At 37.5% G+C, this 15163-nt stretch overlaps 1 protein-coding gene across 1 annotated transcript in view; it reads left to right on the top strand.

Moving 5' to 3' along the window:
• Nucleotides 1-5518, top strand: part of LOC121520695 (2-lysophosphatidate phosphatase PLPPR4-like) — a 60428-nt gene extending 54910 nt beyond the window's left edge. The window contains exons 10-11 of the mRNA XM_041804271.1: nt 2501-2669; nt 4593-5518. Of these exons, the coding sequence (XP_041660205.1) occupies nt 2501-2669; nt 4593-5518 (1095 nt within the window). The remainder of the gene's footprint in view (nt 1-2500; nt 2670-4592) is intronic.
• Nucleotides 5519-15163: the final 9645 nt, after the last annotated feature.

Raw genomic sequence — 15163 nt, 5'->3', positions numbered from 1 at the left:
GGGTATTGATGCGGTTTGGCAGCAGCCAGCGGTGAAAATAGACCTGCAACGTATCTTGCCGCTGCCGATCTGGAGCGCCAGCTGTGGAAATGCTCTGATAGACTAGAGAGGGAGCGATGTACCCCACAATACGATTCGCGGCGCGTTCGCTGTATGTGGAAATTGGAGGTAAGAGTCTGAGCTGGCCTCTATGACTGTGGTGGTTTCCTAAATCTCTGACCACTTTCATTCAAGCGCTGTGAGCACAGGGAAAAAAAAGCTGACAGAAGGTTTTGTGTTCTAAGCACTTGAATGCAAACAAAAAAGTATGTTTTATGGACACAGGATCTTGCTAGAAGACCTACCAAAACAAATGAGCAGAAGCTTCTGAAGGAAACTACTCTGCACACATACAGATGCATCTTAAAGAAATCATAGGTGGTTCAGTTTTAACTGTAATTCAGTTCAAAAAGTTAAAGATTTTAGATTCGTGACACAGAGTAAAAATTTGCCAAGTTTTTCCTTGTTTTAATCTGGATGATTACAGCTCACAGAATCAAAATCCACTCTGTAAATATTAGAATATTGTGGAGAAGTCTGGTTGTTGTCATTTTTACAGTTCTGAATAGAACTTGTTTAGTGAAAACTCCTGCAAAGGTTTCCTGGGCCTTCATTCTCTCACTGTGGTTCAGTACACACAACCACAACCATGAGGAAGACTGCTGACCGCACACAAGTCCAGAAGACGATCACTGACACCCAACATGAGGAGGGTAAGCCACAGAAGGTCACTGCTAAAGGTCAGGCTGTGGTAAGAAAAGAAAACCAAATGCCAACTGGTCTGACCTGAACCCCACAGAGGATCTTTGGAAGATGAGAGACCCCAGACTCAACAATCCAGACCAGCTGAAGGCTGCTATCAGAGAACCTGGGCTTCATAACCCCCCAGCAGGACCACAGACTGATTGGCTCCATGAGACGAGCAGAGACGCAGGTATTCATGAAGAAGGAGGTCAGACCAAGCACTGAGAGATCCATGAGGAGGATTTACCAGAAGGTCCACATTTGTGGATTATAAATCCTGTCTTTGATTGGTGTTTTGTGGATTTTTGTGATCTGTAATCATCAAGATTAAAATTAAAATATATGTCACCTTGTGTGAGATGAATCTAGAACAGTGTTACTCAACTCTGCTCAAACAAAGAGCCACATTGTTTAAAAATACCTTTGCAAGAGCCACACTCTAAGAAGTGAAAAATGGCTAGAATGGGTTAGAGTGCCAAAAAAATAGTCAAAAAGTGGCAAAAAGAGGTAGAAATGGGTGAACGGGGGCAAAGTAGACATAAAATGGAAAAACTGGATGAAAAGTGACAAAAAAAGAGTTACAGGTGACAAAAATGGTCAAAATGTGGAAAAAGCATGGCAAAAGATGAGTGAGCAGTGACCAAAACGGGCAAAAAGGAACAAAGGGTGGCAAAAATTGGGGGAAAAGTCACATTTAATGGCAAAAGACAGCTTAAACCAGTGGAAAATGGCCAAAAGGCCAAAAGAGGGGAAAATTGCATAGCAAGAAGCAGGATAAAAGTGGCAAAAACTGGTGAAAAGGGGCAAAAACAGGATAAAAGTGGCAAAATTTGCAAAAATGGGCAAATAGAAGTGGCAAAAGTGGGCCTAAAACAGAAAAAATAGATTAAAATCGGCAACAAAATGGGTTTAAAGGAGGCAAAGGTGGGGAGATAGAGTGGGACAAAAGGGAAGGAAGGGGTAAAATGGGTGAGAAGTGAAAAAAAAAGAGTTGATGGCAAAAATGGTCAAAAAGCACCTAAAACATGGCAGAAAATGAGTGAAATGGGGCTTAAACAGGCAAAAAGCATTAAAAAGGTGAAAAAAATAGGGGAAAAGTGGCCTTTAATGGCAAAAGGCAGCTTAAATAGGCGAAAAGTGGCGAAACATGGCAAAAAGGGGAAAAATAGCAAAAAGCAAAGCAGGATAAAAGAGGCAAAAACTGGTGAAAAGGGTATAAATGGGATAAAAATTGGCAAAAGCTGGCCAAAAGGAGGCAAAAGTGGGCTTAAAACAGTAAAAATGGATTAAAAGTGAAAAAAAAGGAAAAAGGGGCAAAAAATTGCAAAAAAAAAAAAGGCTGGAAATATGGACAAAAGTAAAGGTTGACAGTTAAAGCTAACGGTATAAGCGTGGGAAACAAACTCATTAATGGATAATTTCAGAGGTCAAAGTTTCCCTTTTTTCAGGTTTTTGGGGGGGAATAATGTTTCACATTCAGACATTAACGAGCCACGCGTTATCACTGGTCTAGAATATTTGGAAGTTTAATCTCTAAATCAAACTGAGATATTCTAATTTTCTTTCTTTTGTTCCTCTTTGATCCAGAGTTAGTCAGTATTCTCAGAGGCTGCATGTTTCTGGACAGCAGTCGTTGTAGAAGCAACACGCCGCTCTAGCGATGACGTCAGAACTCCAGCAGCAGCGGGAACGATCACATGTCACCTCTCTTTTCCAGGTAATAGCCTTATCCAAACAGCAGGGCCTCCTTCACTCTCCACGATCAGAGGATGGTGGCAGTACTGTCAGCTGCACCGGATCCATCCGATACCGAGCCCTCACCGACCAGGATCCGTCTCCACCGGCCTCAACCACCGGGGCAGTAGGAGGAGGAGGAGGAGGAGGAGGTCTGTACTGCTACCGTCCCATTAAAGCAGCCTTTTGGACATGCATGACAACTCAGTACCACATACATCTTTGAACTTCTTTAGAAAGATCTTGCTAACTCCACATCCAAAGGCCCTGTCCTAGCAGGAGTCAAACCAGGACTGTTCTTACTGTGAGGAGCAAGGCTCACCACCGAGCCACCACGCTGCCCTCAACTCATTCATGCAGAATAACTTCAGCCTGTGTTTTTATCTCTGTGTCTAAAGCTCATTTTAAACCACATCAGTAAATAACCCAGTTGCAGTTATTCCAGTCCTATCAGTAGACACTAACCTGCATATGAATGCAGTTCATTCAGACAGACCAGTTTGGAGGAGACGTTATCACAGCACAGCAGCTGCACAAGCTCCATGGTGGAAACAAAAGGAATCCAGATATGTGGCTTAAGAACTGAACTGAACTGGATTAAATTTATAAAGGATAACAGAATTACAAGACCAAAAAATAGCTCACTCACCCAATCCTCCACCTTCAGAGGTTCACAATCACAGTTTAAACAATTAAATGATCTATAATCAGTCAGTAGCTACGCAAATAGGTCAAAGAAGCAACACACACAAATGAAAAGCATGAGTGTGTTATTCTAAGATGTGAGAATAAAGAAAAACTGAAATAATGGAGAGAGGTGACTGATTTCATGAGCAGGGGAGGTTATTCCAGTCAGATGGAGCTTTGTCACTGATGATCTGAGAACAATTTCTTTGACAAAGAGGGATACTTTAAATGTTGGAGGGAATAAACAGATGGAACCAGAGATTCTTGTAAATAGGGGCGACAATAAAGTGAACACATCTGAAGATACACTGAATCCAGTGAAAACGTCTGGATTTGGGTTAAAGCCAGTGAGTGACAGTGATGAAGGGATGATGTAAAATAAATCTGCACATAGAATTAGACAGAGTGTTCAGTGGTTTGAGGTGTTCTGGTAGACCGTGTCTGCATAATTGTCCAACATCAGTGTGTGAACTCACAAATGCACTTCTGGAAGAATGGTCAAAAATTCCCATAAACACACTCCTAAACCTTGTGGAAAGCCTTCCTAGAAGAGTTGAAGCTGTAAGAGCTGCAAAGGGTGGACCCACGTCATGTTAAACCCTATGGATTAAGAGTGGGATGTCACTGAAGTTCATATGAGAGTAAAGGTGAGTGAATACTTCAGGCTATGTAGTGTATGTTGGAATGGGAAGTGTATAGAACTGTGTCGCTGGCATAGAGATGGACAAGAGAATTGGACAGTGAACCTACAAGATCGTTGATGAAAAGAGAAAACAGAAGTGGTCCCAAAGTGGAGCCTTGTGGGACACTCATGAAAGAAACACACTGATGTCTGTTATGGAGGTAAGCATCGAACCAGAGCAGGGCGCGACAGTCTAGACCAATAGAGAAGGTAGTGATCGACCATATCAGAAGCTTTGGAGAGACTGCTGAAGAGGCACCAGGGAGTTGGCCTCTATCAGGAGAGGAGAAAGGTTTGAATCACAGGAGGGCAGTAGTCAGAAACGTGCAGTCAGGGACTGTTTTCAAAGCAACAGTAGAATAGTTCCTGTGGTTTACATGGCTCTTGCATTCATAACAGTGATGACATGTTTGACAGCTGCAGTATGTCAGAGTTTGACTTGTTTCTGATGGCCCATGTGTTGTGGAGCTGCATCGGTCAAAGTCCTGGACATAAGGGCAGAGTACTAAACCTTACCCATAGAGAGAAAAAACACAGCGGCTGTGTTTTGTTCTTGACTTTCATGATGCAGACAGGAAGTGTGTGTACTAGGTGCAGTGAGCCTGATGTTCTTGGCATCTCTCAGCATGTGGGCGGTCGTTCTCTGTCTCCAGATTGCACATTTATCTGATGTTTATCTGGCTTTTTTTTTCTTTGATAGGAGGAGGTCTGGAACGAACCGGCAGTATAGTCCGGGTCGACGCCCACCCTGAGTCCAGAGCAAACAAACCTGTGGTGAGACCTCCGAGCAGAGACGGAAGTGGCTCGTGGCGCTGGAAACCACCAGAACAGCGAGCTTCACTCCAACAGTCGGCCTTCAACCTCAATGACCTGAACAGAAACACAGACAGTGAATCTCTGAAGGACGGAGGCTCGGTGGACGGGCGGAGGAGCGTCACAGTGGCTGAAATGGAGAGTGGATATGGTGGAGATGGAGGAACAGGAGGGGGACATGAAACAGGAGAGGGGGGAGGAAATGTATACACAAACCATCCACATGTTGTACACCCTCTACATCCCCTACATCCAAACAACCCCAACAACTTCCAGCAGCCCAGTTTAAACCCCAACAGTCCCAGTAATCCCAGTGTCAATAACTCTCAGTTAAACTTCAACCCCATGCATAACTCGGGTGTGCCATTCATTCAGACGGACGCCTTCGCTCCTCCCTTTCACCCCCACCCTCAGGCCATCACTACCATTAGGGTCACTCCAGTGGAGGTAACAGCTGCCAGCAGCGACGGGGGCTCAGACTCCCAGTCAGTTGCCTCATCCAGCCGTGAGTCCACTCTGAGGAGGCAGAGCGGCCCCCAGATCATCCAGGTCCCTGAACGTGTTCCCCCTCCTGATCTCCATAACAACCACCGCCTCAGTGACGACGGTAACCGCGTCGACAACGAGAGCAGCAACCGTTTCCACGAAAACCTGCGAAGTTTTCAGGAAAACCCCATCCATTTCAACCACCCCAACCACCACAACAGGCAGTTTCAAGGGATGTTTGTTCGTCCCAGTCCAACCCCTCCCCCCACCTTACCCCGCCCTATCATGACTCACACTCCACCCCCTAATTTGGGACTGGCCTATAAAGAGTGACCTGCCGGGGGGTAAATCACCTGTTTACACCTGTGGTTAAATTTTTACTGGTACAAATTTGGAATGGTTGAATCTGGCACCCCCGAGAATACCAAATCCAGACCGTCCCCCACAGTATCCCAGCCGGTTTATACTCTACTGAATAAATATTTAGTCAAACCTATAAGCAATAGGTTCACATCTCACCTTGAATCATAAGCCATACAAACCAATCAGCGCTCTCTCTTTCCTCCAGCTGACCAATCAGAGACGACTATGGCCAGGGTTCAATATGAGGGTGAGTTTTCATCAGTGCTTTTTCTATTTTTATCCTGAACTGCTTTTGTAATTGTAATCAGCTGAGTGTTCTGTATCATGGGCCTCCTGGTTCCTCCACTGTCTGAGGACGGCTGCAGCCTCGCCAGTCTGCCCACTCTCCTCCGACTGCTGACTCAGCTGTAAATGGGCTAACATTTCTGTGGACCTGCATAGAACAAGCTTTCATCCTGTTGTCCAGTAAACAAATCAGTAAATATAAACTTTATGATGACACCACATGCCATTAGATGGAGATCTACATTTAAAGCCTATAATAATAGTGCTGTGTTTGTACATATGCTCGTGGGTGGCCACAGTTTTTGTTCCTGGGCTACAGATATCTAATATTGACTATTACAGTATCTATCAGTTCATGGTGGTATAGTGTTTGTGTCAGAAAAGATTCATATAATGGGGAATATATAGTGTTTTAATATGGTTAATTATTTTATCCTTTTTGTTGAGATAATGTGCAGTATATGAATTATGCTTACTGTGTAGTGACTGTGCAGTGACTGACGCATGCAGCGTGGGAATCAGCTGAGATCATGTAGAAGAGGGGAGAGAGGCATTAATCTCTGTTAGACACATCACACTCCCAGCTCCTCTGCTTTACCAGCATCACAAACACGCAGGCCGCTGCTGGAGACGGATGATTGTTACCTCAGGGGTGTCAAACTCAGTCCCAGCAGGGGCCGGATTCTGGATTCAGGTCTAACCTGAGGGCCTAGCAGGGTCGCCGTTTTAACGATAAACTGTCAACCTCATTTCACCCTTAATAAAATATATATATAAAAAAAAAAAAAACCCAAAACTTACCACTGATGATAAATGATTTTGACATTTAAAAAGTTGAAAAGAAAAGTTTAAAGGCTCACAATCTGAGAAATGTACATTTATTAGTTCAAAAAGGTCAAAACATGAAATTGAAATTAAAAAATGATGGTTTTAAAGGCAAATATGTTAGAAAGAAAATCAAAATCATGAGTTTAAAAGGTCAAAATATGAAATAATATTTCTAATCATGAAAATAAAAGTCAGAATATGGTTCAAAATTTTAGATTGTGAGTCTAAAACGTGTGTCAAACTGAAGGCCTGGGGGCCAAATGCAGCCCGCTATTCAGTTTTACCGGCCCCCAAGATCATCTCTTTTGGCCAGCTGCTCTGAGGTCTGCAGATTTCCTCCAGTATAACAATGTGAATTTAACCTTGAAGTTTAAAAAAGAAAAAAAAATTCTTGTTAAGTCATAAAAATCTGAAAAAGTAGAGAGTAGAAATAGATAAAAAGTTAGGAATGAGGGAAAGAAATTAATTTGTGTTTTTATTTCATATTTTCATTTTGCATCCAAAGATTATGACTGAAACTGAGTATTTTGAATTTTTATTTCATATTTTGACCTTTTTTCTCATTGTGACCTTTTTAGATTCACAATTTTTCATTTTAAGTCATATTTTGACGTTTTAAACTCCTAACGTTGACTCTTTATCCCATGTTTTCTCTTTTTAAACTCCTGATCCAGAATTTTATCTCCTATTTTGACCTTTTAGAGTAACAATTTTGAATTTTATCTTCTATTTTGACTTTTTAAACTCTTGATTATGTCATTTATCTCATATTATATACCTTTTAAAAACTTTAGACTTTTAAAGTTGTCTTTTTTTCTCAGATTTTGAGCCTGTAATGTAATTTATTTATTTGTTTATTGAGCATGTATTTGACATGGACACACAGTAACATTAATGCTGTGATATTTACTCATTGACTGTTTTTTTTTTTTGTTTGTTTGTTTTTTGTTTTTTTTAGAAATCTTAAAATCATTTATCATCACTGTTTAATTTCCCCTATAACTCATTACCTGTGAAAACACAGTTGACAGTTTTTGGTTAAATCTTGACCCTGTTAGGCCCTCAGGTTAGACCTAAATTCAGATTTCTGCCCCTGCTGTGATTAAGTTTGACACCCCTGGTCTAAAAGGTCAAACTATGGGATCATGAAGTCAAAGTAAGGAGTTTAAAATATGAGATAAAATACAAAATAATGGGTTAAAAAGGTCAAAATATGACTTAAAATTTAAAATTATGAATCTTAAAGCTCAAAATGTTATAAAAGAAGTCAAAATTATCAGTTGAAATGCTCAAAGTATGAAATTAAAAGTCAGAATCCTAAGTTTGAGTCCTGATTGAGAGATGCAAAATTTAAAGTGTGAAATTTAACCACGTTAATTTCTTTTCCCACATTCCTGACTTCTTATCTAAATATTTTTACTCCTTATTTTTTCATCAAGGATAAGTTCACATTTTTATACTTGAGGAAATCTACAGACCTCAGACTGATGGACCAGTTAGAACAGAAATAAGAGATCATCCTGCGGGCCGGACTTAACTGTTCTGCGGCCGGATTTGGCCCCCGGGCCTTGAGTTTGACACCCCTGGGCTACCTGGAGATCCTTGGGGTTTCATATCAGGGGGCTGAATATTTGCAATGAGAACATTTCACTTCAATGTGAAACAAGGAATATTTTGTAATAAGAATTCTACGGAACCCCTAAGAGGACAAAAATCACTGCTTAATGTGAAACTTTGACACTCATGGAGAGAAACGTTCTCATGCTCGTGCACTTCAGCTGCACTCCAGAGACTTCTGTGTTTCGGCACGGCTTAGATTCTGCTGTGCTCAAGAAACTCTTCTTTGTGGGATTTTAGTGCACGCTCCTTTAAGGGCTCCATAGAAATATTCCTGTTTTTACAGGGACAGGAAAATATTCCTCATATAGAAATGAATTTAAATTTTAAAAAAGTAAAACAACCAAAGTACAGCCTTAAGTTCCATATGCGGGAAGTTGTCATTTTGATAAAGGCATATCACCAAAAAAGGATATTTTAAAAGAAAATACAGTGTAACAAGAATATGGTGGGAAAAATGTCATAACATTGTTAATAAAGTTGTCATTTTAGTAAAAGTCAAAGTTATCAGAAAATGGATATGCACCTTAGAATGAATAGATTTATACCATAAAAGGACAAAAGCAACAGATGTTTAAAGAAAGTTTTCACAAGACCAGAGAAGTCAGAACATTATCTAATAGAACATTTCTATAATCTAAAGATGAACTTTATGTAAAATAGACATTTTAATGTCATGAACTACAGATGGTGTATTTCATGGCTCTGCACGCCATTTTTACCATCCATGAAAACAAACAGTGAACATTTTAATCCCACAGGCTGCTCTCTCCATTTACCTCACTCGCGCTTTTCAAGCAAGTATTTCAATAGATTTTACATTTAACATTCTATCAAAGTATTCACTTAACTTACATACCAGTGTTTTTCTAACTATATTTGAACTGTGAGATTTTCATTGGCTGTTAAGCTTCATGTGTGCTGAAAACTTTATTTTTATAGTTGAACATTTTTCAAGAGCTGAGCTCATCACCGATTCTGCTCAGTTTAACCCCTTATAAAAGGTCAACAGTAATTTTGCTCAAAATAAACAGAATTTGACAATTTCATCTAGAAAACCCCGCCAGCAGTCTGCCTCGTATCTGTTTGTGTTATTTCTCCTCCTCCTCATCATTATTATTTAGAAACCTGCTCTGTAGAAGTACCAGACAAAGACATCGCTCTTCCAGTGTTAATTTCATCGACTAAAACTCGGCCTATAACTATTCATCAACAGCCTTTTTTTTTCATGACATAAACTAGACTAAAATACTTTTTGAGTTTTTGTTGATTACAACTAGACAGAAATGTTTTTGAGTTTTTGTTGACTAAAACTAGACTAAAATGAATTTGAGTTTTTTTGAGTTTTTGTAGATTACAACTAGACTAAAATGTTTTTGAGTTTTTGTTGATTACAACTAGACTAAAATGTTTTTGAGTTTTTGTTGATTACAACTAGACTAAAATGTTTTTGAGTTTTTGTTGATTACAACTAGACTAAAATGTTTTTGAGTTTTTGTTGATTACAACTAGACTAAAATGTTTTTGAGTTTTTGTTGACTAAAACTAGACTAAAATGTTTTTGAGTTTTTGTTGATTACAACTAGACAGAAATGTTTTTGAGTTTTTGTTGACTAAAACTAGACTAAAATGAATTTGAGTTTTTTTGAGTTTTTGTAGATTACAACTATACTAAAATGTTTTTGAGTTTTTGTAGATTACAACTAGACTAAAATGTTTTTGAGTTTTTGTTGATTACAACTAGACAGAAATGTTTTTGAGTTTTTGTTGACTAAAACTAGACTAAAATATTTTTGAGTTTTTGTTGATTACAACTATACTAAAATGTTTTTGAGTTTTTGTTGACTAAAACTAGACTAAAATGTTTTTGAGTTTTTGTTGATTACAACTAGACTAAAATGTTTTTGAGTTTTTGTTGATTACAACTAGACTAAAATGTTTTTGAGTTTTTGTTGATTACAACTAGACTAAAATGTTTTTGAGTTTTTGTTGATTACAACTAGACTAAAATGTTTTTGAGTTTTTGTTGACTAAAACTAGACTAAAATGAATTTTAGTTTTCGTGGACTAAAACTAGACAAAAATGTTTTTGAGTTTTCGTCGACAAAAACTAGACTAAAATGAATTTGAGTTTTTGTTGACTAAAACTAGACCAAAATGTTTTTGAGTTTTTGTTGATTACAACTAGACTAAAATGTTTTTGAGTTTTGTTGATTACAACTAGACTAAAATGTTTTTGAGTTTTGTTGATTACAACTAGACTAAAATGTTTTTGAGTTTTGTTGATTACAACTAGACTAAAATGTTTTTGAGTTTTTGTTGATTACAACTAGACTAAAATGTTTTTGAGTTTTTGTTGATTACAACTAGACTAAAATGTTTTTGAGTTTTTGTTGATTACAACTAGACTAAAATGTTTTTGAGTTTTTGTTGACTAAAACTAGACTAAAATGTTTTTGAGTTTTTGTTGATTACAACTAGACAGAAATGTTTTTGAGTTTTTGTTGACTAAAACTAGACTAAAATGAATTTGAGTTTTTTTGAGTTTTTGTAGATTACAACTATACTAAAATGTTTTTGAGTTTTTGTAGATTACAACTAGACTAAAATGTTTTTGAGTTTTTGTTGATTACAACTAGACAGAAATGTTTTTGAGTTTTTGTTGACTAAAACTAGACTAAAATATTTTTGAGTTTTTGTTGATTACAACTATACTAAAATGTTTTTGAGTTTTTGTTGACTAAAACTAGACTAAAATATTTTTGAGTTTTTGTAGATTACAACTAGACTAAAATGTTTTTGAGTTTTTGTTGATTACAACTAGACTAAAATGTTTTTGAGTTTTTGTTGATTACAACTAGACTAAAATGTTTTTGAGTTTTTGTTGATTACAACTAGACTAAAATGTTTTTGAGTTTTTGTTGACTAAAACTAGACTAAAATGAATTTTAGTTTTCGTGGACTAAAACTAGACAAAAATGTTTTTGAGTTTTCGTCGACAAAAACTAGACTAAAATGAATTTGAGTTTTTGTTGACTAAAACTAGACCAAAATGTTTTTGAGTTTTTGTTGATTACAACTAGACTAAAATGTTTTTGAGTTTTTGTTGATTACAACTAGACTAAAATGTTTTTGAGTTTTTGTTGATTACAACTAGACTAAAATGTTTTTGAGTTTTTGTTGATTACAACTAGACTAAAATGTTTTTGAGTTTTTGTTGATTACAACTAGACTAAAATGTTTTTGAGTTTTTGTTGACTAAAACTAGACTAAAATGAATTTGAGTTTTTGTTGACTAAAACTAGACTAAAATGTTTTTGAGTTTTTGTTGACTAAAACTAGACTAAAATGTTTTTGAGTTTTTGTTGACTAAAACTAGACTAAAATGTTTTTGAGTTTTTGTTGATTACAACTAGACTAAAATGTTTTTGAGTTTTTGTTGATTACAACTAGACTAAAATGTTTTTGAGTTTTTGTTGATTACAACTAGACTAAAATGTTTTTGAGTTTTTGTTGACTAAAACTAGACTAAAATGAATTTGAGTTTTTGTTGACTAAAACTAGACTAAAATGTTTTTGAGTTTTTGTTGACTAAAACTAGACTAAAATGTTTTTGAGTTTTTGTTGACTAAAACTAGACTAAAATGTTTTTGAGTTTTTGTTGACTAAAACTAGACTAAAATGTTTTTGAGTTTTTGTTGACTAAAACTAGACTAAAATGAATTTGAGTTTTTGTTGACTAAAACTAGACTAAAATGAATTTGAGTTTTTGTTGACTAAAACTAGACTAAAATGAATTTGAGTTTTTGTTGACTAAAACTAGACTAAAATGTTTTTGAGTTTTTGTTGACTAAAACTAGACTAAAATGTTTTTGAGTTTTTGTTGACTAAAACAAGACTAAAATGAATTTGAGTTTTCGTCGACTAAAACTAGACTAAAACTAAAAAGGGTAGAAATGACTAAAATGTGACTGAAACTAAAAGATATTTCATCTAAAGACTAAGACTGAGACTAAAATAAAAAATAGCTGCCATAATTAGAACTGGGCTCTTCTGATTCCTCCCATTGCAGGATCCAACCAGAATAGCAGCCATAGTCCACGTACTGTATATCAGACGACTAAAGACTCATGGCTATATGACGTGTCATTAAATCTCTCCTGATCATAGTTTCCCACAAAAATCAGTCCTGCTGTGTTTGAACTGACAACACATGAAGAAATAAAAATAAATCCAAGCACATGACATCCATAAAAATCTACAAACTGCTTTAAATTCACCAAAAAAACATGCTTTTTAAAGTCCCACAAGCATAGCTCCAGTAGTTTAGACTTTCATGTCTGTTAAAGAGATTTTCACAATAAAAGCTCTTGCTTTGAGATGGCATTAATGGACATGAAAGGTTAAAGGTTAAAGGTCATGATGATAAATGAGCGTCACTGCAAACTAATCTAAGATGATGAGGATAAACGGATTACCAGATGTGCCCACCTCTGTGATTTAGTCTTGAAGTCAGATCGATCCCACCAACAGTGGCTCTGCTTCCTGGCAGCTCGTTCTACTTTCAGTTGTGTTTGCTTAAATTCAAAGTGTGAAAAGTTTCATACATTTCTATGAATTTAGAGGAGAGTATTTTATGCTTTAAATAGACTATCAGCCCAGTGTTTACATTCTTTAACGTAGTGCCCAAGTGCCATCAACAGAGAAGTCATGTGACCGTGGGCTCGTCACATAGATGTACTGTTAGCGCCTGGAACATGAACGACTCTGAGTCGTTGTTTGGAGGGAAATCTGCCCGGCAACACAAAGTTATTCTTCTTTGGCTCATGATCATAAAAAGCACATAAACTGATGATAGTTATGTAAGAAGGGCCAAAGCTACAGATTTATTGTTTCTATAACCTCTGACCTGAGCTCAGATAGGTCTGATTCATACGGCCATGTCTGAACATTTCTGTAAGAATGTTGGAAATGATGATGCTGCTATTAGCATTGCAAAATGCTGTGAATATATGGATGTTTTAATGTAAAGGCTAGCATAGAGGACTTGAAATATAATACTTTATCATTTTATATGTGTGATAGGGAGTATTTTAGTTAGAAGTGCTTATATAGCATATTTGGATAAATCCAACTGATGGGTTTGGTCATCTGTTTGCTTCATTTGTGTCTTTTTGAACACAGAAACACAGTTATCTTAGAAGAAAGTACCATGATAGGTCACCTGGTAATGCTACCCTCCAGGTTCCATGAGGCCCATGTCTGCAGGGTTCTGTCCCACCACAGGTTAGCTCTGACACTGGGTCGGTTCAGAGGCACAGCCCAGAGCAGCTGTGTGCCTGTATGTTGATTCGCTCTTCATTTGGTTCCTGTTTGATGCACTGAAAAACAATTGGCAGACTGTAACTGAGGTTTTATTTTTAAATAAACTAAATGCTCCTGTGTTCCTTTACCTGATTACAGTTGTAGACTGGCTCTGCTGAAAATGTCTTGAGTAGAGCAAAGCAGAGCGGTCCTGGCACGTTCTGCAGATAGGGGACACGTGGTACATGTGGAAACCCCGAAATTAACTGGAAAGGTGTGATTTCCTCCTGAGTGATTGGTGCAGGTGGAGCAATGCACAAACAGTCTGTGTGGAAATGGAGGATCCATTTCAGTGTTATTCTTTAAGATCTGATTGATTATACCATAAACTTTATCAGGGTTGAATGTCCTGTTAATGTCTCACTATCACTAATATCTAAAGTTTTATTTTTCTCAAACTTACAAAGATGGCAGGTCTATCCCAGCTTTCACTGGGCGAGAGACAGGGTACACCCTCGACTAAAACGCAGGGCTAATATATCGAGACCAACAACCAGGCACGCTCACACTCACACCTATGGGCAATTTAGAGTTATCAATTAACCTAATGAGAGATACAGTAGCTCTAAAATAAGAGCCAGAGTTTATTTTCATCATAGTAATTTTTTCCTGATAACAGGTGTGAATTATGATGACTTAAAACGTAAAGACATCAAGATTAAGAGATATTTTAGAACCTAGCTCAATATTACTGAAAGGTTGATTAACTTCCTGTGATAAATGTGGCGTTCAGCTGCCCACGGATATGCCGATACAAGTTTGAGCATTTTCAAGTTCATTTTAATCATAACAGTGCTAAAGTTAGCCTGCTAAAGTTAGCCTGCTTAAGTTAGCCTGCTCAAGTTAGTCTGTTAAAGCTAACCTGCATTAGTCTGCAAAAGTTAGCCTGCTAAAGTTAGTCTGTTAAAGTTAGCCTGTTAAAGTTAGTCTGCTAAAGTTAGCCTGTGTTAGTCTGCTAAAGTTAGCCTGCTCAAGTTGGTCTGCTAAAGTTAGCCTGCTGAAGTTAGTCCGCTAAAGTTAGCCTGCTTAAGTTGGCCTGCTAAAGTTAGACTGTCAAAGTTAGTCTGCTAAAGTTAGCCTGCTTAAGTTAGTCTAGTATAGTTAGCCTGTCAAAGTTAGTCTGCTAAAGCTAACCTGCGTTAGTCCGCTAAAGACAGGCTGGTAAAGTTAGCCTGCTAAAGTTAGCCTGTTAAAGATAGTCTGGTAAAGTAAGCCTGTTAAAGTTAGCCTGCTAAAGTTAGCCTGCTAAAGCTAACCTGCGTTATTTTGCTAAAGTTAGCCTGCTAAAATTAGTCTGTTAAAGTTAGCCTGATAAAGTTAGTCTGTTAAAGTTAGTCTGTTAAAGTAATTCTGCTAAAGCTAGCCTGCGTTTGTCTGCTAAAGTTAGCCTGCTCAAGTTAGTCTGTTAAAGTTAGCCTGTCAAAATTAGTCTGCTAAAGTTACCCTGCTGAAGTTAGTCCACTTAAGTTAGCCTGCTGAGTTAGTCTGCTAAAGTTAGCCTGCTAAAATTAGTGTGTTAAA

The sequence above is a fragment of the Cheilinus undulatus genome, linkage group 13 (assembly GCF_018320785.1).
Source record: "Cheilinus undulatus linkage group 13, ASM1832078v1, whole genome shotgun sequence".
Classification (NCBI taxonomy): Eukaryota; Metazoa; Chordata; class Actinopteri; order Labriformes; family Labridae; genus Cheilinus; species Cheilinus undulatus.
Note: the sequence above shows the minus strand (reverse complement) of the source record. Positions and strands in the feature narration are given on the sequence as shown.